Genomic DNA, 24,556 nt, shown 5'->3' on the forward strand with positions numbered 1-24,556 from the left:
TAGGAAACATTCCATTAGTAGCAGTTAAGTCAGCCAAAGGACTGCACTGGTCTTTTTTTTCTGCCTTGTGTCTCTCCGGTCTCACATCAATCTCAGACTTCAAGTTTCAGCCTTCCAGAGGCTGTCAGTGGCTAACCAATCCTAACGGGGAAGTGCTCTGTTCCTTCACTGCAGAGTAGGCATAATACTTATGGGAAGCATCAGACAAAATAATAGTTCTTCAGAACAGAATAGAATGCACGTCTTTTTGATGATCCATTTGAACATTCCTATTGTATGCCAAGAATACATTAAGGAGATATCAACATCATTCATGATACCATATTTTAGAACTAAAAAAAACCCCAAAAAACCAGGTGATGAAATTGAGAGAATGGAGTAATTTCACATCAAGGGAAGAAAAACGGATAAGCGCCTATGAGAAAAGAGCTGGGATTTCACAGAAATCCCAATTGTCTGGTAACAGAGCATCACCTGGTTTAGAGATGTTTGGCATCTGCCTTTTCTTTTAACACAGCTGTTGCTGAAAGGGCAGAAAAGCAACTGTTTTTTGAGCTTCAAAGAATAACTGGTCCCTGGGAGAGGCCTGTGGAGGAGTGCAGTGGGGTGTGAACTAAACGTCCAGTTTCCTGTGTCTGACTGGCTCAGCACTTAGGGCTAAAGGGAAATGGGAGGACTAAATGTCTTTTAGTGCCTATTGTAAGAAAGACAGACAAAAATGGGATTAGATTTTCTTAATGGTTCAAGTCAGCACAGATAAAATGAGATTGCTTGGGAAATGGCTGGTACATGGAAGTTTGTTTTCAGTTCGGTTTCCTGTGACAGACATAGCGATGGGAACACGATCACTCTGGTGATAGAGAGTCGCAAATTTACTTTGTCAATGAAATTGTGACAGTAATAAGAGCTGCTTTATCTGTGAAGTTGCAGAGGGAGTGGAAAGATTAATAATGCCATCGAGTTTGCCTTGTTTAAGCAGTGAGTATCACTGAACCAAAGAATTGTAAGAAATCTTAGAGGTGGAGGACAAACTTGGAAATGGGAGAAATTTGGAGTTTAAACTCTGTGTGGCTTTATCTTCCATCTTTCTTTCAGAAGAGCACACCTCATAAATGGAATTACTTAAAAAGCTACAGACATGACTGTCATCATAAATAATTACTAATTTTAAAGGTTTTGCTATTAATAGAATGATAAAGTTATTTTTCTGCCTTTATTTTTCTTTTAAGTGTTTTGAGGCTGCATCCACCATGCTTTTCTTTAAAGGCTACCTTCAACAAAGAAAAAAAAAAAGTACCCACTGTTTAAATTACTATGAATTGGTTCAAAAATGAAAGCAAGCAGGAAAATTTATGTTGGCTATCATGTGATTACAAGAAGAACCTCAAGGCCCACCTGGCAAGCATCTAATAAAGACCTAATGGGTTTAGATTAAGATAGTAAAATAATGTAAAACAAACCTGCAATCATTCTCGGAGCACCAAGCAGAGGCATAAATTTTAGCAGTTTCAATAGCACACTGTTTAAAAAATCTGGCAGGGTGCCTCACTGCATCTATTTTGTTCAACTTAGACTTTACATTTTATAGGTATGTCACAACCTATAAAATGGTTATAAATACTACAGTATATATCTTTTTCCTTAAACGATGGGGCCATTATGCAACACGAAACACTAGTTCAGAAGATAATTCATTCCTACTGTGACAGCTAGCAATCCTAATACTTGTCGAATTGAGACATTAAAATGCAAATATCACAATGTAATCAATCAAAATTGAGATGAAATGTCTTTTAAAAGATGCCTGAATTTGTTTGTGTATTTTAGGTTTACAAAGAGAATTCTTGAGGAGGTGCATAGATATTATTACAGTATGGAGGGAAAATGAGGCAGACAAACATCAGGTGTAAATGTAACAACATTGATGGTTTACATTTATAGGTAATAAAGTTTTGATTATTCCAGAAAATGACAGAATATCAAGTTCAGGTTAACTGAATTTTCTGGTTAACTGGGAGTTAAACAGAAACACTTCTCTGTTGTGATCATTCCAAACAGCATTACTGCACCATTTTTTATTGGTCATGTAATGGACATTAATTATTTTTCAATAGGTCAAATTACTGCAGAGTCTCTGAGTCACTGCTGAACGTTTTTTCATAACGATAACACTCCATTGCACATAAAATGTAATCGGTTTTTGAATCATTTCTATTCCCAAGTGGTCGTAATTTTCATTAAATTATCTAGTTATTTTGCAAAACCTCAACATTAAATCTAGCACTAGTTTTGATGGCACTAACAAGATTTAACACATTTAGTTTAAAAGCCAATAAAGTTTTTTTTAATAAAAATGTAATGCTTTATATTTGAGAAGAGTTTTAATAACTTGTTACATAATAAATTATCATGATTATATTACTACTTCAGGTTTCTCATTTACAATAGCGAAGGAAGACCTACCTGTCTAGAATTATCTGAACATTACTACTTTTCTTATGAAATAACCAATAATTATTAAAATTAAGTGATAAAGCTATCACTAATAATAACGCTTATATGACTACAACACTCCTTATTTATAAAACATTCTGTAACAGACAATATGTTAAGCTTTATATATATATATAATTTAATTTAATTCTTATAAAAATGCTGTGAGGTTGGTATTACTGTACCCATTTTACACATGGGCAACTGAGACTCATGTAATTTAAATAACCTTTTCTAGGCCACACAGTTGGTAAATGACAGAAATAGGATTCAACTACATTTTGTCTGACACCAATGTCTATACTCTTCGCTACACAATTTTCTGTAACACACTTCATCCAGCCCGGGTAATTCCCAAACTCCAGAGCAATTTTTTTTTTTTTTTTTTTCGGTACGCGGGCCTCCCACCGGTGTGGCCTCTCCCATTGCGGAGCACAGGCTCCGGACGCGCAGGCTCAGCGGCCATGGCTCACGGGCCCAGCCGCTCCACGGCATGTGGGATCCTCCCAGACCGGGGCGCGAACCCGCGTCCCCTGCATCTGCAGGCGGCCTCTCAACCACTGCGCCACCAGGGAAGCCCTAGAGCAATTTTTTAAAGCCCTTTATTCTTTCTTTCAGCTCAACAGGTAACTCCTCATTCCAGAGACTGATGAACTTGCTTGAAAACAAAAATAAAAACAAATTTCTGTGCTCTAACCCAGATCTACTAAATCAGGTTCTCCAGGGGCATGCTTGATGATCTGTATATTTAACAAGCTTCAGATAAGTTTAGATATACACGTTCAGATAAGATCAGATAACAAACTTCATCTAAGTTTAGGAAACTCTGTCCAGCCCCAGGTTTTACTCTGTTCCTTTCAAACACAGACCACCAGGCAGCCATCAGAGATGATAATCTCTTCAGATCTGATCCAATGTAACCTATTGCTAGCACTCAGGATCAAAGGCACCAGAAGATGCTTGAATTTCCCCTGTGATATACTGTACTGTGATATCTCTACCACTCAAGCAGAAGGTTGGAGTTCAAATGCTTAGTTCAAAATGTAACAAGTATTTATTACATAAAGTGCCTACTAGATGTCCAGTACCATACTAAGGACTGTGAAAAATACACAAGTATTAAAACCAAAGAAATCATGAGTTGAGAATGGAATACTTGAGGAAATACATACAGACAGAGTCTCTAAAACAGCAGAATCAGGATTTCAAAAAAATATATATATATCAAAAAAAAGGAAGTAATTCTCAAATGAGGGTTAATTTTTAAATGTTAGAACTAATCATATCTGTACTGGGGGTGAAAATCAAACGTTCACCCTTATTTAAGAAAGTTTTTTTCCCCAAACTGCTACTGGAACACAGGGTTCTGTTGTCCAACATCAATTCTCAAAATTAAATATTTATTGCATGAGGAGTGAGGAAAAGGAAGAATATTTTTAAGCCCATACTGACTCCAATAGTGCCTCAAAAATGAACCACAAATGAAATACAGAAATCAAAAACAACTATGCTACTGAATTTCTAATAATTGTTTCCTGCTATCAAATGTATTCATTTCTGATTAGTTTCCTTTGTAGTAACTAATATTTTTCTATATTCAATCTCAAAGGAAAAAAATACATAACTTCTCAAGTTTCCTTTGAAAAGTTTCCTTTGTTTTTTTTCTTAGTTAAGTTTTGCTGTTGGGAATCATGTTACTTTCTTTGACATACTGTGTATATTATTCTAGCATGTTAAAGGTATTTTCACAGTGATGTTAATATGCATATTTTATTTTAATAGTTGAATAAAATAATAACTTCTCAACAATACACAGATCTTTCATAAGTTTATAGAAAACCCAATGCAGTTGAAATAAGAACTTCTAAATTCCTTAAGTAGTTTCTGGATTTGATCATTTGTACCCAGTTTTCACTGAAATCCAGGCTTAGGAGCAATTCCATATTGGAAATTTCCAATTCCATATGGAAAACTTAAGGCTGAATTAACTTTGGAATTGAGTATAAAATTGCAGGAAGAAACTCTATTTTGATTTCAATGTCTACTGTAGACACAGCAGAATGGCTATTATTTATAAAAGCATCATCTCTCTGACTAATATAATAGACAATCAACCTCCCTGTCACAATTGCCTGGAGATAGACACACCTTTTCATGTCTTGGATTCATCCTGGGCTACTTTCACTCCCTCCGGAGGGCTTCTGAACTTGAACTTGACATCTCTTAAATTTATGCTTTCTCTAAATGTAAAGGGGTTTTCTTTTCTTACAGTTTTAGTCTTATGTGGAGTTCAAGTCTAACTTAGATTAAAGAGAAGTAGTCTAGGCATTAGAAATTCAATGTTTGTTCTTGATCTTTTCATTTTTTTCTTTTGTTTTTATGAGGTTGAGCTAAAAACCCCAAAGGGGGACATAATGGCTTTAGAGACAGGAAGGAAATATTCTTTATTCCTTTTTTCTACTGTAAAAAGCCCACAAGGCTCTTTTGTAGAAAGCCCACAGTAGAAGCTCTCCTTCAAAAGCCACCTTTTCCTTCGTAAAAGGTGCTCAGAAAAGATGACAGAGCAAGTGTTGCTAATGTCATACTCAGAAACAAGCTAAGTGGTTTATGGCCAAAATCCCGGTTTACTCTATATACATGTCAAAATACGGAATTTTTTTCACCAACAAAATGCTCTTTAAAGGTCACTGTCTCTCAAATTCCACAATAAACAATTTGTCCCTAAAAAGGAAAAAAATGAGAGAAAGTTCTCAGATGATACATAGTAAGAAATAATCAGTATGACATCATGGAAAAAGGGGAAAAGGGATAATGAGAATGAAAAACATATGAAATTATGGAGACAAAGGAGGTGACAGAACCGTTTCTGCATATCAGTTTAAGATGTGACTTTGACATTCAAAGAACTTGTAGCCAAAGAATATGGCAGCCATTTTGGTTCACATCACACCAAATAATAAATCTTCATCAAAATTAGCAAAGTACAAATGCAATTAATTCACTCAACAAATATTTATTGAATGTCTGTTAAGTCACAGGCACGGTGTGCACAGAAAAAGACTGCAAAAGTCCCTACTCTTTGGATGAATCTTACATTGTAGTGGGAAACAGAATCTTTTCACTTTTTTGTTCTGAACTGTACAGACCCTTGAAAGTGCATGACCTGAAGGAATGGTAGACTTATTTTCATTGAAAGATCAAGTTTTCGCGGCAGTAGCTGTCATTTAATTAAAGCTCTGTGTTTGAAGACCCAGAGATTAAAGCACACTCCCCTCCTCTATTTGACCGAGAAAATGCTCTCATAATTTTGAAAACTTAGTTCAATTTCCTGTAACAGACACTTATAGAGCTCCCATAGGCAAAACAATAATTTCCTTTAAATATGTTTGGAATAATGTATATATATACAGCACTATTTAAAGTCTATATTTTATATAGACTACTCTAATATGTAATATTTTCAAATATCAACATTGTATCTCATATAATAAATCAACCACAAAAAATGTTCCCCAAACCTTACCTTGGACAGTCAGAGTAGCGGAGGCTTCAGCTTTTCCAACCATATTTTCCGCAACACAAGTATATGACCCCGTGTCACCAGCCATCACCTTCCGAATTTTCAAGGTATGATCATCTCTGATTTCATATCTAGTGACATAACAAAAGAAAGCACAGTTAAGTGACTTTCTACTTGAAAGAATCCATCATTACAAATATGTATTTAGGTATCAAATCACAGCCAACATTCTCGAGAATTTAAAGCAGAAGGTAAATAATGCAGCATTCTTCTAAGTAAGCATGTGCATAGAAAAGAGCACTTCTTTTATATTCGTGTGGGCAAAAATATTAAAACTACTTTTTTTTTGCGGTACACGGGCCTCCCAATGCCGTGGCCTCTCCCATTGCGGAGCACAGGCTCCGGACGCGCAGGCTCAGTGACCATGGCTCACGGGCCCAGCTGCTCCGCAGCATGTGGGATCTTCCCGGACCAGGGCACGAACCCGTGTCCCCTGCACCGGCAGGCGGACTCTCAACCACTGCGCCACCAGGGAAGCCCTAAAACTACTTTTTAACAGAATATTTTTAGGCAAAGTTGACGCTTATTTGTTTATTTCCTCAAGCTCTTGTACTCATACTAAAATTTAAGTGACCATTAAATACATTTTTATTATATGTCAGACTTTAAGCATTTTGTAGGTTCTATCTTTTAAAATTCTTATAACACCTTATGAAGTATTATGCTCATCTCCATTTGGCAGATGAGAAAATTGAGGCATAGGAAGATAAGGTAGCTTGGCTTTGGTCTTCAGCTATTTTAATGGCAGAGTTAATATTTAAACCCAGAGAGTCTTATTCTGGAATTCCCTTGCCTTGTCTCATCTTGCCTTTTCTTAAATGTTGGGTGTCCCTTGAAATTTCACCTCAGTCCTCTTTTTACTCTATATGATATCCCTGAGTTATACTATCTACACTAGTTTATATATTGATCGACCACACAAACATTTGCTGCCCCTATTTCACTTAAGCTCCAAATTCGTAATCCTGACTAATAATTAGACATCATACCTCCAGAGACACTTAATATTTAATACGTTACATAAAACATTTTTTTCTTACCCTATCACATAAAACAACTTCTCCTAACACAACCTACCTATCTTCCTTCACCAGCTCCCTATATATAACAAATCATTCAATTCATCAATTGGGTCTCAGAACTTTCTCTCCATGATGGACCCCTAGCCTATTTCCATCTCATCTCCCAGTTCAGGCGATTCACATCTCTTATCTGGACAACAACAATGGTGACCCAGCCAACGGCATCCCCCCAACCCCTTGCCACATTAATGTGATATCCATAATGCTAAAAAAATTATTTCCTCTAAAAAGCAATTCTGTTCATAGTTATCCCTCTTGGCTTATCAATGTGCATGCCATGCCGTATGATTCAGAATTCTTTAGTCGATACAAAGTCCTGTAAATCCGGCCTCACTATCTCCAGCCTGGTTTCCCATAACTTCTTGCCACATGCGCTGTGTGCTGCCATGCTAAATTTCCACCACTCAAAACAGTCTTAGATTTGTGTCTATGTTGTGATGTCTCTTTTCCTGGAATACTCTTCTCCTCTTTCTTGCTTGTCAAATTGATACATATTTTTCAAGACATTGCTTCTATGTCACTTTCCTTTGAGAACTCTCTCCTGATTTTCTGCTCCCATGGGTCTACCTTTATGCAGCAAAAGGGTTTGCTACGTTACTCTGTATCTATCCATACATGACTCCTTTGGTGAGCTCCTTGACAGCAGAAACTATACCTTAACACTTGCTGTGACCCCCAAACCTAGCAGGGGCTCAAGGTATGTCTGCTGAATGAATGGACACACTAGAGAAGACAGCCTAAAGACAGTACCTGAAAGTTTCATTTCATTACCTCATTCCCTAAGGCTGCGAGTGTATCTCTGCTTCTAGCCAATTTAAGGATTTGACAGATATCAAGAAACTCTGACCTCTTCTACCATTCCCTGGTGATGTTGTAACTAAGGAAAAGGGAGTTTGCTTTTTAATTGGTTTGTAGTTACATCTTTAGTGCTGTACCTCTCTTCCCTACCTATTCCCATATAAGACATTGGTATTAACTGTTGTCCGGTTGGACAAAGAGAAAACTGTTTAAGGAATGTCACATCTTCCAAGGGTTCCCTGGGCAGGCTGGGGTCATGAACTTACAGTTATCTGTACACGCTCAAAGAAAGCATGGCAACCTTCTGATTCTAATTATCTCCGTTACTATGTCTGGCCAAAGGAGATCAAGGAGTCTAGAGTAGACCATTCTAATGGCTTATATGTGAAAAGTGGTCTGATGAGAACTGTAGAAATTCCGAGTGGATGAATCCCATCATTAAATTCTGATCCATACCTGGATTTGGGCAGTTCCCCATCATCTTTCCTCCATCGTACTGTGGGCACAGGGTCGCCTCGGGCCTCACATTTAAATTCTGCACTGTCATCCACAGTGACTGCCAAGTTACTAGGTCTCTTCACAAATGAAGGTCTCTCTAAAATTAGAAAAAGTCATCTCAAAAAAAAAAAAAATACAGATGAACAAACTAAAAGCCATTTTAGATGTTCTGTAAGAGCAGATTTATAATTTAAAATATTACTTAGAAAATTATTCCACCGAGTTCCCTACTTCTCCTCCCGAGGTGTAGTGTTTCCTCCGAATTGTCTTCCTATGTCTTGGCTACTTTATCTCAGGCTGCTTTACTGATTTCTTCTGTCTTTTTTCCAGCCCCCAAAATATTGGTTTACCTTCTAGAAAAGGTCATTTCTTTCTCCCTTGTATAAAGATACTAAATAATAATAAGAGATAAGCTTTACAATGAGCAGATCAGATGAAATTGCACTTACCTAAAACAGTTAGCTCTGCTACTTCACTCTCACGTTCCCCAACCATGTTGGTACCAACACAAACGTATTTGCCAGCATCACTTTTGCGGGTGTAAGTAATCATGAGCTTTCCTCCTCGTATCTTAAAAAAAAGTTTCACGTGACTATCATTAAAATCACTACAGTATTTTTTACATGACAGAGGTCTTCATAAGTGAAGTCTACTTTCTAAGCATGCAAAGAAAGACTGATTATATCAAAACGCTGATGTGTAGTATTTACTCTAATAACTTTAAACAGAATTTATTCCAAAGGTACAATATAAAAGAGGCAAAACATTTTTACTTACCTACATTTCTTGTAAAGTAATTATATTCTATATAACTAGGAATTTGTTTTTCCAAACCAGCCAAGTTCCTTCATATTATTTAATTAAATGAAAACCAAAAACATTGTGTGAACAATTTGGTTAGCAAGTAGAAAAAAGAAAAAGGAAATTTTTTTTTAACTGAAGTATAATTGATTTACAATGTTGTATTAATTTCTGCTATACAGCAAAGTGATTCAGTTATTCATATATATATATATATATATATATATATATATACACACATTCTTTATCTTCTTTTCAGTATGGTTTATCACAGGATATTGAATGTAGTTCCCTTTGCTATACAGTAGGACCTTGTTGTTTAGGAAATTCTTAATACCATATGACTATAATTAACATGTAAATACATATTAGCTATACGTAATTTCAAGGAAGCATATTCTAGTATTACAAGATGTGGAAATTAAAATGTCTCTAATTACTTAATTTGCCAGAGATGCTTTAAGCAAATATATCTTAATTTCCAAAATATTACAGAACCTGACCTGTCCTAAAAAAACATAAGTGTCTCTGCTGTCCAAACAGTTTCTTGGGGTCTTAGGAGGCAGAGACCGAACAGATACTAATAAATCATCTGGAAAGTCATCCGAGTACACTCTTGAACACTTAATTATTTGAAGAAGGATTAATTACAAATGTAAGCAGACTTCCAGTACAATATGTAGGCCAAAGCTAATCATGAATTAAGATTGGGATGCGGAAATTGAACCATCTTTACTTAATTTAATATGCTTTTGGTGGGGAGCAGAGTTCAATTACCCCTGAATAACTATAATGCTCTGAACCTTAGAAAGGTTTTGTCAGAGATAACTTCCAGAATGTTTATTCATGGAGGTTTTGACCTCACAGTTATTTTGTACAGTATACAGATTAAACAAAGGAGGAAAAAAAATACAGAAAGTAAGGAAGGAACCATTCAAATAGAATTTTTTTTTCATCCTACACTGGGAGTTTGTTGAAACTACTACTTTATTAAAGTGGGGTCACAGTGTTTTGGAATGCCTAAATTGCTTTATTTCAATCCAGACATCCAAACTAGATATTGCGGCCAAGTCTTTATGTGTTAGGACAAACCAAATATTAACAGAGCAGTTTTAATTTTTGTGCCTTTAGAACTTGACATTTTTCAGTCCTTTTATTTAAAAAAATGACCATGATTCTCTAGGTGTCATTATAAAAATCATCCAGGGACTTTTCTCTGCATTGCTCATGATTCTATCCCTCATGCTTAGAAAAATGTCTGCATATAGTAGTCACTTGAAAGATTTTTAATGAATGCAAACTGCTTTTGTAGATAAAATTAGTCTATTATCCACTGAAGCATTTTCATAAAGGTTTATAGCAGCTACAAGATATATTATAGATTTATTGTTTTCATATATACTTAACTGTTTTCAAACAGAATAAATAAAAAGAACAAATAAATGTCACATGAAAAGAAAAAAACCTTCCAAAAGTTTACTGTCAATACTTTATGAGCATTTTTCTTTTGTACCTCCGTCTCTCTCAATACAGATATAGATAAATAGATATAGAAATATAGATATAATATATATAATATATATAAGATATAATGTATATAATATACATTACACATACACACTTTTACTAAAGTAAAATCATGTGATTCATGCTTTTCTTTGTTAAGTTGCATTTTCAACTCAATAATATCCTACAAAGCACAAAGGCGTCCACCACAGTAAAGAATTATCACACACCCCATATGTCAATAGTGCTGATGTTGAGAAACTTTGTTCTAAAGACCTGGCTCTGGCCTAAGGATAAATGCTGGATTAATATAACAAAAGGAAGGAGGGATTAAAATCATGTAATACCATTAATGTTTACTCTATTTGGAAAAATCATCACTGAGAGTCCCCAGGTTAGTATAAATACGCCTACACAACTTCCATTCCATTAACAAGACAATTTCACTATAAAACCCTACATTCTACTCTACACTCACTGGCAATAATAGTTCAAAACCCCAAAGTGAACATTACAACTTAAATGGAAAATCAAACAAGCCTCACCAAACCTGGGAGAAACTTATTTCCTAGGAGATGATAGAGACAGAAATTGACAAAAGTGAAGGAAGAAACAACAAAGTACTGAAAACAGAGAAACACACAAAATAACGGATGCAAATGGTAGTCTTCAGTTTCTACAAGTTCAAATTGATTTTGGCATTATGTCAATGGCTGAATTGAAACAGAGCAAACCAAAAGCCATAATTCTATTCTCTATGGTCACAAATGTGGACTGCATGGTGGCCTGTTCTTTTCAACAAACAGAAGAATAGAAAAAAACATAGTGCTATAACCCCGATCAAATAAAACGTACCAGCTTTAAAGCAGTACCTACTATTAACAATCACCATTTTATGCTGTCATATAAAAATATTGATTGTAAAGGGTGACTATACACATTCTAAATCTTAGTGCTCCTTTGTAAACCAAAAATTGACATTTCCTCTCTCTACAGAGAAAGGAAGAATATGTCTAACACACACACAAAACACCATAAATGTGAAAATAGCACTATTTAAAACAAGTTAAGAAATATTTCCTGGCAGCTCTCTTCCTGCAGCTGGATCTGACAGCCAAATTGTAAACCTATCAAAAATGAGTTTGTATAATGAACAGACACAATGTTAAACACTGCACTGCAGCAGCTCTACTTCAATTAACCTAACCGGGTAGTGGAGAAGCAGAAAGAGTTAAGCTTTCCGACAATATGGCATCTAGCCTATGTCAAAACTCGAAGCAGAAGTCCCACTTCCTCATTACCATCTACCTTATCAGCCTGCAGTAGTAACCACATTAGAAGCCCACATTTCCATAAGCTCTAGACAGCACTTAAAGGGGGACCTCGGCTAACTACATACTAGGTGAAAACAAAACAAAAAAGGTCCTAGTGGTATTGCTACTTCTGGGGAAGGAGACAGGAGGAGAAAGGAAAAGGTGGGAAAAATGTTAAAGTTTCAAATATCTTTATACTTTATATTTTTCTTCAGAACAGTTTCAGATTAAAAAAAAAGTTTTAGTGACATTAAGGTATGGAATACCTCAATGTACTTGATATATAGGATTCTTATATACTAGCATTTTCCCTTTAAGAAGCTATAAATGATTATATACCTTAGGGGTAAAAGCCTTCTCTCCTAGTACTTAAAGACTTCTCTGAAGTAGTTGAAAATCTCTTCTAGAATGCTTTCATCTCCTGTATTGCATTGTTTACTGAGTAACAAGATGATATAGAAAAATCAGGTATAAGATGTAGCTTTTCAAACAAAAGTGAAGAGAATTATTTCATATTTCTGGTAAGCATGAAAAACCACAATCAGAATTCTTACTTCCAGAATACAAGAAGGAACATTATCTTTGCACATATAGAAACATGCTTTCTTTTAAAAAGTAAATTAAGTAAGCTTTTTGTCTGGTTATTCTATGGCATATACAGCTCACTCTGCAATCAGTGCTTAAAATCAGAAATAAAGATGAACTTAAAATGAACCCCTTGGTATGTCGTCATTTTCTACCCTAAAGCAAGTCAGGTTATTTGCAGTATCTGTTACACAGGAATTGTTTTTCAGGCATCACCCCAACAATGTTATCCATACACCTCTAGGTTAATATACTAAACCAACTGGGGCTAATTAACTAGTTTGGCTACACAAAATCTTTTCTGCTTTTAATTACATTAACCTAATGTGACTTGAATTCAGCAGACCAAAAACGAAACCACTAATTATATTAAAGGCTTCAAAGATGATTTCAAATGGCTAACCACCAAACTGTCATATAATTTATCTCATTTCCTTTAGTAGATTTTGCATTCAAAATCTGTTTCTTACTATAAATACTATTTTTAAAATAGATCCTAACAATGGATTAAAAGAACACTGATCTAGAATGCTGAGAGATATATGTTTAAACATATACGTAAGATGCAAATAGGTGTCATGATACCAATGAGAAATTGTGCAGTACTTAATTTTTACAATTTTCTAAAAGATTAAAGACTCAGAAATATTCATTTACAGTAGTAAAGACTTAATAAGCAGGGTTAATAGGAGGAATAAAAATTTTAAAGCGCCCAGGTTTAGAAATTATTTTTTCTGAAACACTTGATTCTTTACCACTGTTTTCATACTGTTTTGCAAAGTAAATGAGATGAGAGGTTTTGAATTATAGTCTAGTGTATCATCCTTAAACAATTCACTACGTCTCTTTGGGCAGAATATCTCTTCTTAGCAATGCTGCCAATTCTGCCTGGATCTTTGACCTGTAGAACAGATATCAAACTGTTGTGAACTAGAAGGGAAGTACTTTGCATGGGTTTAAGACTTCTTAATGACCATGAGATGCAGGTACCCCAGATGGCCAGTCACAGGCCCCAGACATTCTCTTTGGTGAACTAAACTGCAAGGCAGTTTTGGGTGGTTCCTAAGAACTCCTTTCAACAGAGACATGTAAAGAAGAGTCACGGTAACAGCTTTTATTTCTTTAACATTTAGCATTAAATCAACAACAAAAATAACCACCCCCCTCAAAAAAAAAAAAAAGATATATTGTTTGATCAGGGAGCAGAGAATGGGAGGAAATGGAAAAATACCCATTACTTTCCAATCTGGTTGCAAGAGTGGTATCAACCTTTAATGTAAACAATTCCAACTGAAGCATTCATACTTTCTAACATATACCATAGTACCTTTCAAAATCAATTATGCTTTGTTGCATGCTAAATTAAGGAAAAACACTGGTGGTAGTGTAATTATATTGTACAAATGATAGGCAAAGGGTTGGCTAAAATACATGTCTCATAGCAGTTAAAAAAATTATAACCAAGTAAAAGATAATTCATATAATTCAGAACTTATACAATATCAAAGAATACAGTATTTCTTATTTGGCAAGATTTCTTACTCACACTCCCAGGTAAGCAGTTCCTTAAGAGCCGTTAGTAAAAAAGCCATGTCTAGAATGAAATAATTTCATGTTTTTCTAATCATGGTTGAATATCATGTGTAGGTACTTTATATTTTTGAATATACATCTTCATAATTTTGCTGTTTCACTCTTTGGAACCTAAATTTTAATGGAGTTAGTAAGCAGATAAAAATGTAAGTTTTTGAAAAATTTCCACTATCAAAAACCATTGATATAGGACTTCCCTGGTGGCACAGTGGTTAAGAATTCACCTGCCAATGCCGGGGGCACGTGATCCCTGGTCCGGAAAGATCCCACATGCCCTGGAGCAAATAAGCCTGTGCGCCACAACTACTGAGCCTGTGCTCTAGAGCCCGTGAGCCACAACTACTGAGCCCATGTGCCGCAACTACTGAGGCCCGTGCGCCTGGAGCCTGTGCTCTGCAACAAGAGAAGCCACCACAATGGGAAGCATGCGCACCGCAACGAAGAGTAGCCCCTGCTCGCCACAACTAGAGAAAGCCCGTGCACAGCAACGAAGACCCAATGCAGTCAAAAAATAAATTAAAAAAAAAAGTTTTTTAAAAACCATTGATATAGGGCTTCCCTGGTGGCACAGTTGTTGAGAGTCCGCCTGCTAATGCAGGGGACACGGGTCCGTGCCCCGGTCCGGGAAGCTCCCACATGCCGCGGAGCGGCTGGGCCCGTGAGCCATGGCCGCTGAGCCTGCGCGTCCGGAGTCTGTGCTCCACAATGGGAGAGGCCACAACAGTGAGAGGCCCGCGTACGGCAAAAACAAAAACAAAAACAAAAAAAAACATTGATATAAAACAATTTATATCTACTACTCTTGTCACCATCAACACTTAATTCTTAAGTATAAGAAGAAATGTCAAGAACTTAACCTTTATTTATTCTATTTATTTGTACTAATCTTGTCACACAAAATGTTTTTAAAACTGATATCATGTATCCATAACAACATGATTTCATATTAAAGTCTCAAACATAAGTTTTATTTTAGATCGATAAATAAACAATAAACCATGGTTAGCCAAATCACAGTTCTCCCTCCTGGCTAACAAAGTTTATTTCCTTTCTACTTTTCATAAAGGCTACTGCCTCTCAATATATTTTCCAAAAAAAATTCAACTCTTTCTATTCCAATTTTATTCTGGTTCACAGAGACCTCAAAAAAAAGGAGAGAAAAAAGGAGAAGGAGGAAGAGGAAAAGGGGGAGAAGGAAAAAGAAATGCATTGTCTTAAATTTCCCACTCAAGTTTCTTGATGAGATGTGATCTGGTTTCAAACTCATCATCCAAAAGCTGTTAGGCAAAGCTGGCATGTACTCAGGACCAGTTCAATATAGACTCGGGATGCAAAATGAGAGTGACTGTGTCTCTTGGATGGGTTAAACTAAGAAAAAATAGATTATATGCTAATATTTACAATACTTTTTTACTATAGATTATTAAAAAATGTAGTTAGATTTCATTCACACTGTAAAAATTTTTCACCTGAATGATACTAATCCATTTACTTGTCCTCTTTATAGCCTACTTATGGTATGAACAATGTTCATGAGATTTTCATGAAAAAATCTTGTACAACAAAAGGATGCCTGGATAAGTACATATACATCGTAAAGAAATTATGAAAATGACAAATTGAAAACACATGACCATTCCACATTTTACTTGGTGACATTAAAAGGAACAGCATTACAAGGAAAAAAAAAAAAACACAACTTATTGTAGGTCTTTCAACTGTTCTATTCGGAGTGGAATTGAGAGGAAAAACAGGCAATTAGGATCTCTCCATTGGCATCCCATATCTGCTTGGGCTACATGCATACAAGAGAACATGATCCAATTTCATTTGTTTGCTGGTACACTTTACAATATCATTTAAAAACCAACATGATTTCTGCCAGGAGTTTAAACACACTTGATCATCAGAGAGAAGCAACAAGAGACTCATGCAGAAAAAGCAATTATCCCAGTGGGGACACGTGGCTCTCTACACAGCTTGGTGAGCTGTCAGCTGAGAACACGGGCCTGGGAGAATCGCTGCCTAAGACTATGGCAGCTGCATTTCTCTGTGATTTTCATTTCTCCGACTAAACTTCTCATTTCTTCCTCATAGCAATTTATAAATTGGTAGTTGGCTCTTTGCTGCCACAGAAGCACACCCAGGATAATTCGATATAGACTATATCAGGAAGAGCTGTTTTGCTAATTGCAGGCAAGTAGGAGCCACCCTGCAGAGAGGCATAGTTAGTTAAAGGGAGAGGATGATTTTCTTTGTGAAGGTATAAATTGTTACCTTTCTATCTATCTAGTTTATATCACCGGAGGATCTTGCTGTGAAGCCTAATTTTAACAAGGAATAATAGAAAAAAGAAACCCAGTCTCCTTAAAAGACACCGATTTTGCTTGCTTAAGCATGGCTCAAAGTCAATATGAAGACTTGGGTTTGGCATTTTCTCTTGAGCACCCATTTTCTTGAACCAGTCAACCGGGAAAGCCATCTCCAATTTATCGTATTCTAAACCAGGGGCAGACAACTGCCGAATGCTGGTGAAATGGAGAGCAGATGAAACAGTGAGGGCTTTTAGCTAATTCCCCAGGTATCTGGTTCCCAAGTCATTAAAAGCAGAACCCAAAAGTGAATCCTATAAAATGGAGGCAATATAAAGAGTGGTTTGGGAAGAAAATAGCCTTTGCTAGCTATCCCCCCAAAGTAAGTAAGTCGATTGATCTTTACCTCTGAAAATTCTACGTATTTCATGGTAGTATTCTGCATACATATGAGAAATTAATTTAGTTCCTAGCCATTAAAGTTAATGTATTGGTTCCTTCACAGGTCTCATGAAACAATGTCCTGCTGTTTTAAAGGTAAAAACAAAGTCTTATGGGCAATTTTCACTTTCCTACGAAACCAGGATTGCTTTTTATCACCTCTTCCAACCATCTGGCTATAATTCTGAATTTACATACAGTCACTGTTGGGACAGCCTGAAATAAAAATCTATGAAGGAATTATGACTATACTCTAGAAATAAAGTTGACAAATGCTCATCATATTTGAGGGGAGAAAAGCTCATTTTCAAACACTTGGCTCTTTTGAGTTACAAGCGGACCAGCTGAAAATACTTTTCAAATAGTAAATCTTTTTTCTTCACCATGGGTTCTTACGCTCAGTTCTTTTCTCCAATTTTGGTCCAGTGTGAGAATTTCCCTCACCACCAAACGCATTGCTCAGATAATGCCTTTTCCAGAGACACTATTTTGTTACTCTTGAAATTTAAATTCACTTATATTATGAAGAAGATATATAACCATGGCAGACAAAGTCAAACCAAGGTTGAGTGTATAAGGGATTCTTGGATTTAGAAATGCAGGATGACTTTATGTAAATGAAGTACAGAAATTAACTAAGGAGAATTGCTTTATGGAAACATATTTGTAACTTGCAAAAATGAAAAAGCAATAAAAGCATTTAATACTGTTTATTAAGATTCTATACAAGTATGAAGATCCCTAAAGTAGCTACAAATTAAAATAAACACTCATTCCCATTCTGCGGTATTTTAATCTAAAAGAGTCAAAGGAGAACAAGAAGAGACTTGCAAGTGACAGGCTTAATTGATTAATCAGAGTCAAGGCTCATCAGACAGGGTCGGTCAGAGATTCAATATCCATATGGCCAGTTGCTTCACTCTCTTTTATTGATCACAAGACTCTTCTGGAACCTAGCTCTCTTATTTGGCAAATGTGTGCTTCATTTCATAAGGGACAGATGATAAGATAAAAGACGATAACCCCCTCTCCTCCACCACTGCACACGGTAAAACAAATGAAAATATATCTACAAACTAACTAAGAGAAAACAAGTAGGCTAATTTACACATGTAAGGAAGAGAATAAAATCTTGGGAAGAAAGGTTTGAGCTAGGGCTTCAATGAACTCTTTTTGGTGGGTTACATTAACCTTCAGAATTATCCACATGTACTTCTATTTCCTGAGAACTAATGGTTAACTTGTGGACAAATAAATCAAAATAAATGCATCCTGGCCCTTATAGTTCTATAGTTATCTGTGAAAACAAAAGAGAAAATGTCTACCTGAAGAGTATTTCAGACACCATTTGGAATGATACTTGTTTGTGACAATCCTTCTCAGCCATAAATGGTTCGGTTCCTCAGTCAAGACAAAAACATACTGAACAGAAAATGTAGTGCAAAAAGTATTAATGCTGTTAAGGATCTCAGTGTTTTGGATTGCTCCTAACCCTAAGGCTATGAGTTGTAATATTTGAACTTTGATTTGAAATTCAGAATTTTGTGAATCCTAGGTTGCTTCCATATAAACCTAAATAGGAGGTTTCAGGATTGAGTAGAGGGAAAGGTTTTGGTGTTAGTGATATCAGTCAGTGGGAAAATGAAGGCGCAAGATAAAGTCAATACGAAACAAAAACAAACAAATAAAAAACTTGATTTTATTCTTCTTGTTTCTCTCTATATAAAATATAAGTTCTGCAATGGCAAGGAGTTTGTTGTATCTCTAGAATCTTGCTCAACACCCACATAGAAAGTACACTATCAGATTTTTCAAGATCTGAGATGTAGGATACATGGAATTCTTTGATTTCAGTCATCATCTTTTCATAAAAAGGCTTGATATTTTAGAATTTATGTTAGAAGTACACTCTTTTCTACTGTCTTGTGGAAGACAAATTCAAATTCTGATGACTTCATACAAAAGTAATAAATACATTTAAATTTTCTAATGTTTCAGTAGGAGTTTTAAATGACTTAACAAGTGGAAAAACCTGAAAAAAATTATGTCCTAAGTGTAAAATGCTTTTGGCAGTTTTTTCCACAAACACATGAAAAATACATCAGTGAACCTGTGGTAAATTTCGTAAATGTACTACTGTATTTAAACAACAATCTGGAATACCATTACTGTTGTGATTAATGAGAACCATGAGGCGGCAACATGTGCTGTGTATATGACATTGCTGCATGCATCATCTTTCATTTTTACAACAGTCTCACAGGTGAGGTATATTTTTCTATTTGGGGATGAGAAAACTAATGCTCAGAGAATATCAGAAACTTGCTCCAGATCATTTAGTAAGTGATTGGAGTTCATTCTACATAAATCCAAAGTAAAGTTTACATAGTGCACTTTCTTTTGGACAGAAAACAAGAGCTCATGTTTTCTGTGCTTCTCATGCCACAAACTGCAAATTGGCAATGTCTTGTATAGATTGCGAGAACCAACGGCTTGGCGAAGAAATAGGTGCTATTGGTGGACCTCCCTGAGTCCATTAGATTGATGGCCTTCCATCTATTACACTCCATGTTTAAACCTGAGTGATTGGGATAGCCAATCTAATTGCCATGAATCCATGTAGCTGCCAGTGGAAAAGATGTGCATGTTTACATTTCACATATGTATGTGCTCTTTGCAGGCGAAATCTAGTTAGGTAGATATCTTAACGTTAGTTCCTATACAGAGGAATAGCTCTTCTTTCCCCATATAAATATGTACTTATTATTATGGTATATTTAAAATTTGAACAATATTTGTAAGGTTTCCTAATAAAGATGAGAAAATCTGACATGATCTTTTATAAGCATGATGTATGTAGCAATATGGTGATGTGATGTATCTAGGAGAGAGAAGAGTGACACCATGAATGTTAAAAGGCAAAGAAATAATGGATTCCTTAGTAAATTACACTTTATCTACTCAAGGAGACAGAGTTCCATTATTTTCAACCAGTATTATACAGATTGAGTTCACCTGCTTTTGAAATTTTCCCATACAAGATGATGCTCTTAAAGGTGACTTAGACATGAGGCTTTTCCTAGTGTGATCAGCCTTTAAAGCTTCGTGATCACCTAGATTTGTAAGATTTAAGAAGAGAAAACCTGTGCCATCTGTTAGTAATTTTGTTAATGCACACCGGATTATTTTACAAGTGTATGATTTATCATATTATCAAATTCTTTGGGCTTAAGGAGATAAAAATTGAAGTGGTCAGATATTACCAACAGAGTATTAGTACTTTTAAAACAACTCACCTTTAGACAAAAGAAATGCAGAATCAGCATTAGATTAGAGAAGACATCAGCCTCAGCATAAGATTTGGGATTATTTTTGGAGAGAGCTTCTTTAAAAGTGACAATATGAACAAGATGAAGAAATAGATAAAACCAATTTTAGCCAATTGTAAACTATGAAAAGGAAATCCCAACCCCTTTGCTCAGATTAAAAATAATTTTAAATTTAAAGGCTTAAAATAATTTCTTTGATTTCTGCATTTTGAACTATGTTTTAAGGAAAGAATGCTGTACAATCAAATGCACTTTTGAATCTACTACTTTGCTTTTAAAGATTACAATTCATTCTTCCTGTGGTAAACAGAAAAATAAAATTATGTCTGGCCCATCATGAGCAAACACCAAAATCACAAGCATTTAGAAAAGTCAACTTTTTAAAAACAGAATTTATGAAAAAGTACTCTGATATGATATAACTTTTCTCCAAATTATAGGCAAGATTTATAAGCAAGGTTTTAAATAAATTTTAAAACTGTATCTTTAGAGAAACATTTCATCCGTGATTAATAGAACATTGAAAATAAAATAAACTGGTTGGAACACCATCCTTGAAACCACAGAAGATTGTACCTTTAATTTGGCAAACTACTTTAACCTATAATTAAACAAAGTGCTCCCAGACAGTAGTAAAATTCCACTAGTCCTTGGCTATTTGGAAAAATGTAATGGCCTGATCAAATATATCAAAGTGCTTGGAAAGTGAAGAAACCCAGCTGCTTGAGTGAGCCTGCATTATAAGGAAAAAACAAATGGGACAACAACATTTGTAAGTCAGCTATCTAAGTTAATCAGCAATTCCTATTATGAGCTCTGTCTCTGACCACGTGTGTTCATTCTGTAGAGTTATAATACTTCTGGTAGTATACTGTATTGATAATTACTTTGAATTATGAGCTATAACTCTTTCTTAGCTGTTTACTCTAATTTCTGAGACACTTTCTGCTTTCTGGAAGATCTCCTCTGACTGAAGGATCATGGACGCTGAACAGCAGTGTACATCCACAGCAGGTTTTGGCCCAGTGAATTTCAGGAGTTGGCAGAATTCCATACCGAAGGTGGCTTAGGCAGATCTGCCAGGCACTCCTGAAACTAACATTTGGGTGGGACTAGATTTGGGGAAAATATTCAGAACTGTTTTGGAGGAAACATATTTGGAAAAAAAATTCAGAAGGCCAGAATCATCTTGAGAGATTTAAAAGAGTACTGACAGTCAACGTTAATACAAAGCTGGATAAAAAAAATCTACATTGTACAATACCAAACTGTTCAAGAGTATTCTGATTTTTCACATATGTTAGGACTTTTACTCATATGGAAGTTCATTACACTTCTCAGAGGAAAATTCAAAGTTGAATTATAGTATATTGTTTCCTGAAGTCACCAAAGATTATTTGTTAAACTAGACAATATTTTATCTGGCACTCTTTAGCCTCTGCTACTTTATCTCTGCATCCAACCGTACCTGCACCCTCTCTGCGGTACTTGAGTCATTTTATATGGACTTACGAGGATTTTATTAGGAATTACAACTAGGTGTCTCAAGGGACCCAGACAAAAATGGGCACGCAGACTATAAATTACAGAGGCCCCTAAAAGTATATGGCATCCAGAAGGAGACTCATATATTTGTACACTTAAAAAAAACTGATTGAAACAGGATATACCATTGTTATCAGCGTTTTTTGTTTGCTTGCTTTGTTTTGTCCACTAAATAATACAAAAGGGCTCTTTTTCATTCTGAACTTAAAAATCTCTGGTCTCTTACCTCTCCAAGTTATTAATATCAATGCAGAATGAACATTAACTGAAAATCATGACAGCACTACTTAAAATAACACCTTACAGTAAGGCAGTTATTGTGAGTCTTCAAAACACTCTCACTGCTCTGGTTTGATTCTCATTATGAGCCTAATAAATAGGGAAGATATTATTAGCTTAGTATGTTCAACAATTAAAGGATGTGACCAGGGTCTAGTTATTAATGCAGTTTCAAAAAAGGAGCTTCAGACTTTCCCAAGATGGCCATAAGTTAACCTTAACTTAGTATTTAAATTGCTGTAATTTATTTTTATTTATTGGATGAAATCCTGAGGCAATCTCAGATAATCAATCACTTAAGATGAATTTAGATATGTTCTTAAAAACATAATTGATAAAGCAAAAATGCATACAGAATTATTAATCAGCGTGACACAAGGCCATGTTTGTACCCAGTGGATAAATAATTGAAAATAATAAGGGAAAATATAGAAAATAATACTTTCTTTTTTTCTTTATTTATTTTTCTTTATTTATTCATTTACTTATTCTTGGCTGCATTGGGTCTTCGTTGCTGAGCGCAGGCTTTTCTCTACTTGTGGCAAGCAGGGGCTACTCTTCATTGCGGTGCCTGGGCTTCTCATTGCAGTGGCTTCTCTTATTGCAGAGCACGGGCTCTAGGCATGTGCGCTCAGTAGTTGCAGCACACGGGCTCTGGAGTGCAGGCTCAGTAGTTGTGGAGCACAGGATTAGTTGCTCCGTGGCATGTGGGATTTTCCCGGACCAGGGCTCAAACCCATGTCCCCTGCACTGGCAGGAGGATTCTTAACCACTGTGCCACCAGGGAAGCCCAAAATAATACTTTCTATAACTGGTACTAAGATAAGAAATACTGAATTTAGGACCAAAACAAGTAGCAAAATTGTATGAAATGAGTCCAGTAAAACACTTTACCTGTGGATTTTTTGTTAGGAAACATCTTAAATTTAAGTGTTGTTTGAGACGGGGTGATCATGTCTAGTTCATCATGGGAAAATCAGAACAGGCATTGAGAGGTCTGGCTCTTATTCCTGACTCACGATACAGATCCATTAAGTGACTCATGGCAAATCTACTCCCCTGGCTTCCCTTTCTTTCTTAAAAATGAAGGGACTTGGGCTTCCCTGGTGGTGCAGTGGTTGAGAGTCCGCCTGCCGATGCAGGGGACACGGGTTTGTGCCCCGGTCTGGGAAGATCCCACGTGCCGCAGAGCGGCTGGGCCTGTGAGCCATGGCCGCTGGGCCTGCGCGTCCGGAGGCTGTGCTCTGCAACGGGAGAGGCCACAGCAGTGAGAGGCCCGCGTACCGCAAAAAAACAAAAAACAAACAAACAAACAAAAAAAAAATGAAGGGACTTGCTTATTTACCATCTCTCCTCAGCTCCATCTCTAAGATTCTGTAAGTATCTGTAAGTCACACTTACAGAAATATATTTACTCACATAATTAACCTGTATAATATCTCTTCCTTCTCTTGCTGATAAGGCAGTGAAAAAAACGTGCTTTAGAAAAAACTAAATGGTATGGATGATACATCCTTTCCAATTTATAAGGGAATAAGAAAGTAAATATATAAGTGCATATGGAAATAGAATCAAGTATGTTCATATTAGCAACTTTTCAGTTCTGAGTATACTAGAAGACATTATTATGATTTATATTTCATTCATTTAATATTTGCTCAAGAAATATGTATTGAGCTCCAACCACAAGACAGAGGCAATACGGCTGGCCTTTATGTGTCATGTATATTCAATGAGTAATATATAAGTAATGATTTGCAATAGATTAAAAGAGAAATATTTAGCAAAAGGAAAAGGAACAGATAATAGGAAGTCAAATCTAGTGTGGAAGTGCAGAGTAGGGTTTTGCAGAAGGCTCCTCTGAAGAACTTGCCTTTAAGTTGGAACTTGAAAATGAGTGAGCTAGACAAAGACGGTGTGGGTGTCAAAACATTCCAGGCAGAGGGAATTGGATACGCAAAGACTTTCATAATTCGGTACTGCAAACTCTTAGTATCCAAGCTTTTAAATGCACGTCTAACACACAAATAATTAAAATCTAGAGAGCAATAATCAAATAAATACTCACTGGAATTATATTTATAACTATATTGTCATCTAAACTAATTTGTGTGCGAGAACTGAGAAGGCCTTAGTTTACTAAAATCCTTTCAAAAGAGTACTTGGGCTTCACAGGTAGGCCTGAGATGCTTGGCTTTCTCTTTTCTAGTTTCAGCATCCAAACAGGATGAGTGTATGTTTAATTATTTAAATAGAATTACAAGTTTCTGAAAAGGTTCAGGATGTTCCTTAGGAAGATAAACCAGCCTTTCTCAACCAGTGAACCTCATCTGAATCACAGCATTTCTCAATTCCCCTGAGAATTGTACACAACTAGGACTGTTCTAGATGCACGGGAGAA

General features: G+C 35.9%; 1 protein-coding gene across 8 annotated transcripts in view; it reads right to left on the reverse strand.

Annotated features, from left to right (window-relative positions):
• The window catches only part of ROBO1 (roundabout guidance receptor 1), a 396,160-nt gene that overhangs the window by 104,715 nt on the left and 266,889 nt on the right, over nt 1–24,556 (reverse strand). For all 8 annotated transcript variants that reach the window (XM_027102621.1, XM_027102591.1, XM_027102582.1 and 5 more), the window contains 3 exons: nt 8,901–9,021; nt 8,410–8,548; nt 6,017–6,144 (listed from right to left, as the gene is read on the reverse strand). In XM_027102621.1, the coding sequence (XP_026958422.1) occupies nt 6,017–6,144; nt 8,410–8,548; nt 8,901–9,021 (388 nt within the window). The remainder of the gene's footprint in view (nt 1–6,016; nt 6,145–8,409; nt 8,549–8,900; nt 9,022–24,556) is intronic.

The sequence above is a fragment of the Aethalodelphis obliquidens genome, unplaced genomic scaffold, assembly GCF_003676395.1.
Source record: "Aethalodelphis obliquidens isolate GAN/ISIS:26980383/991018 unplaced genomic scaffold, ASM367639v1 scaffold1, whole genome shotgun sequence".
NCBI lineage: Eukaryota > Metazoa > Chordata > Mammalia > Artiodactyla > Delphinidae > Aethalodelphis > Aethalodelphis obliquidens.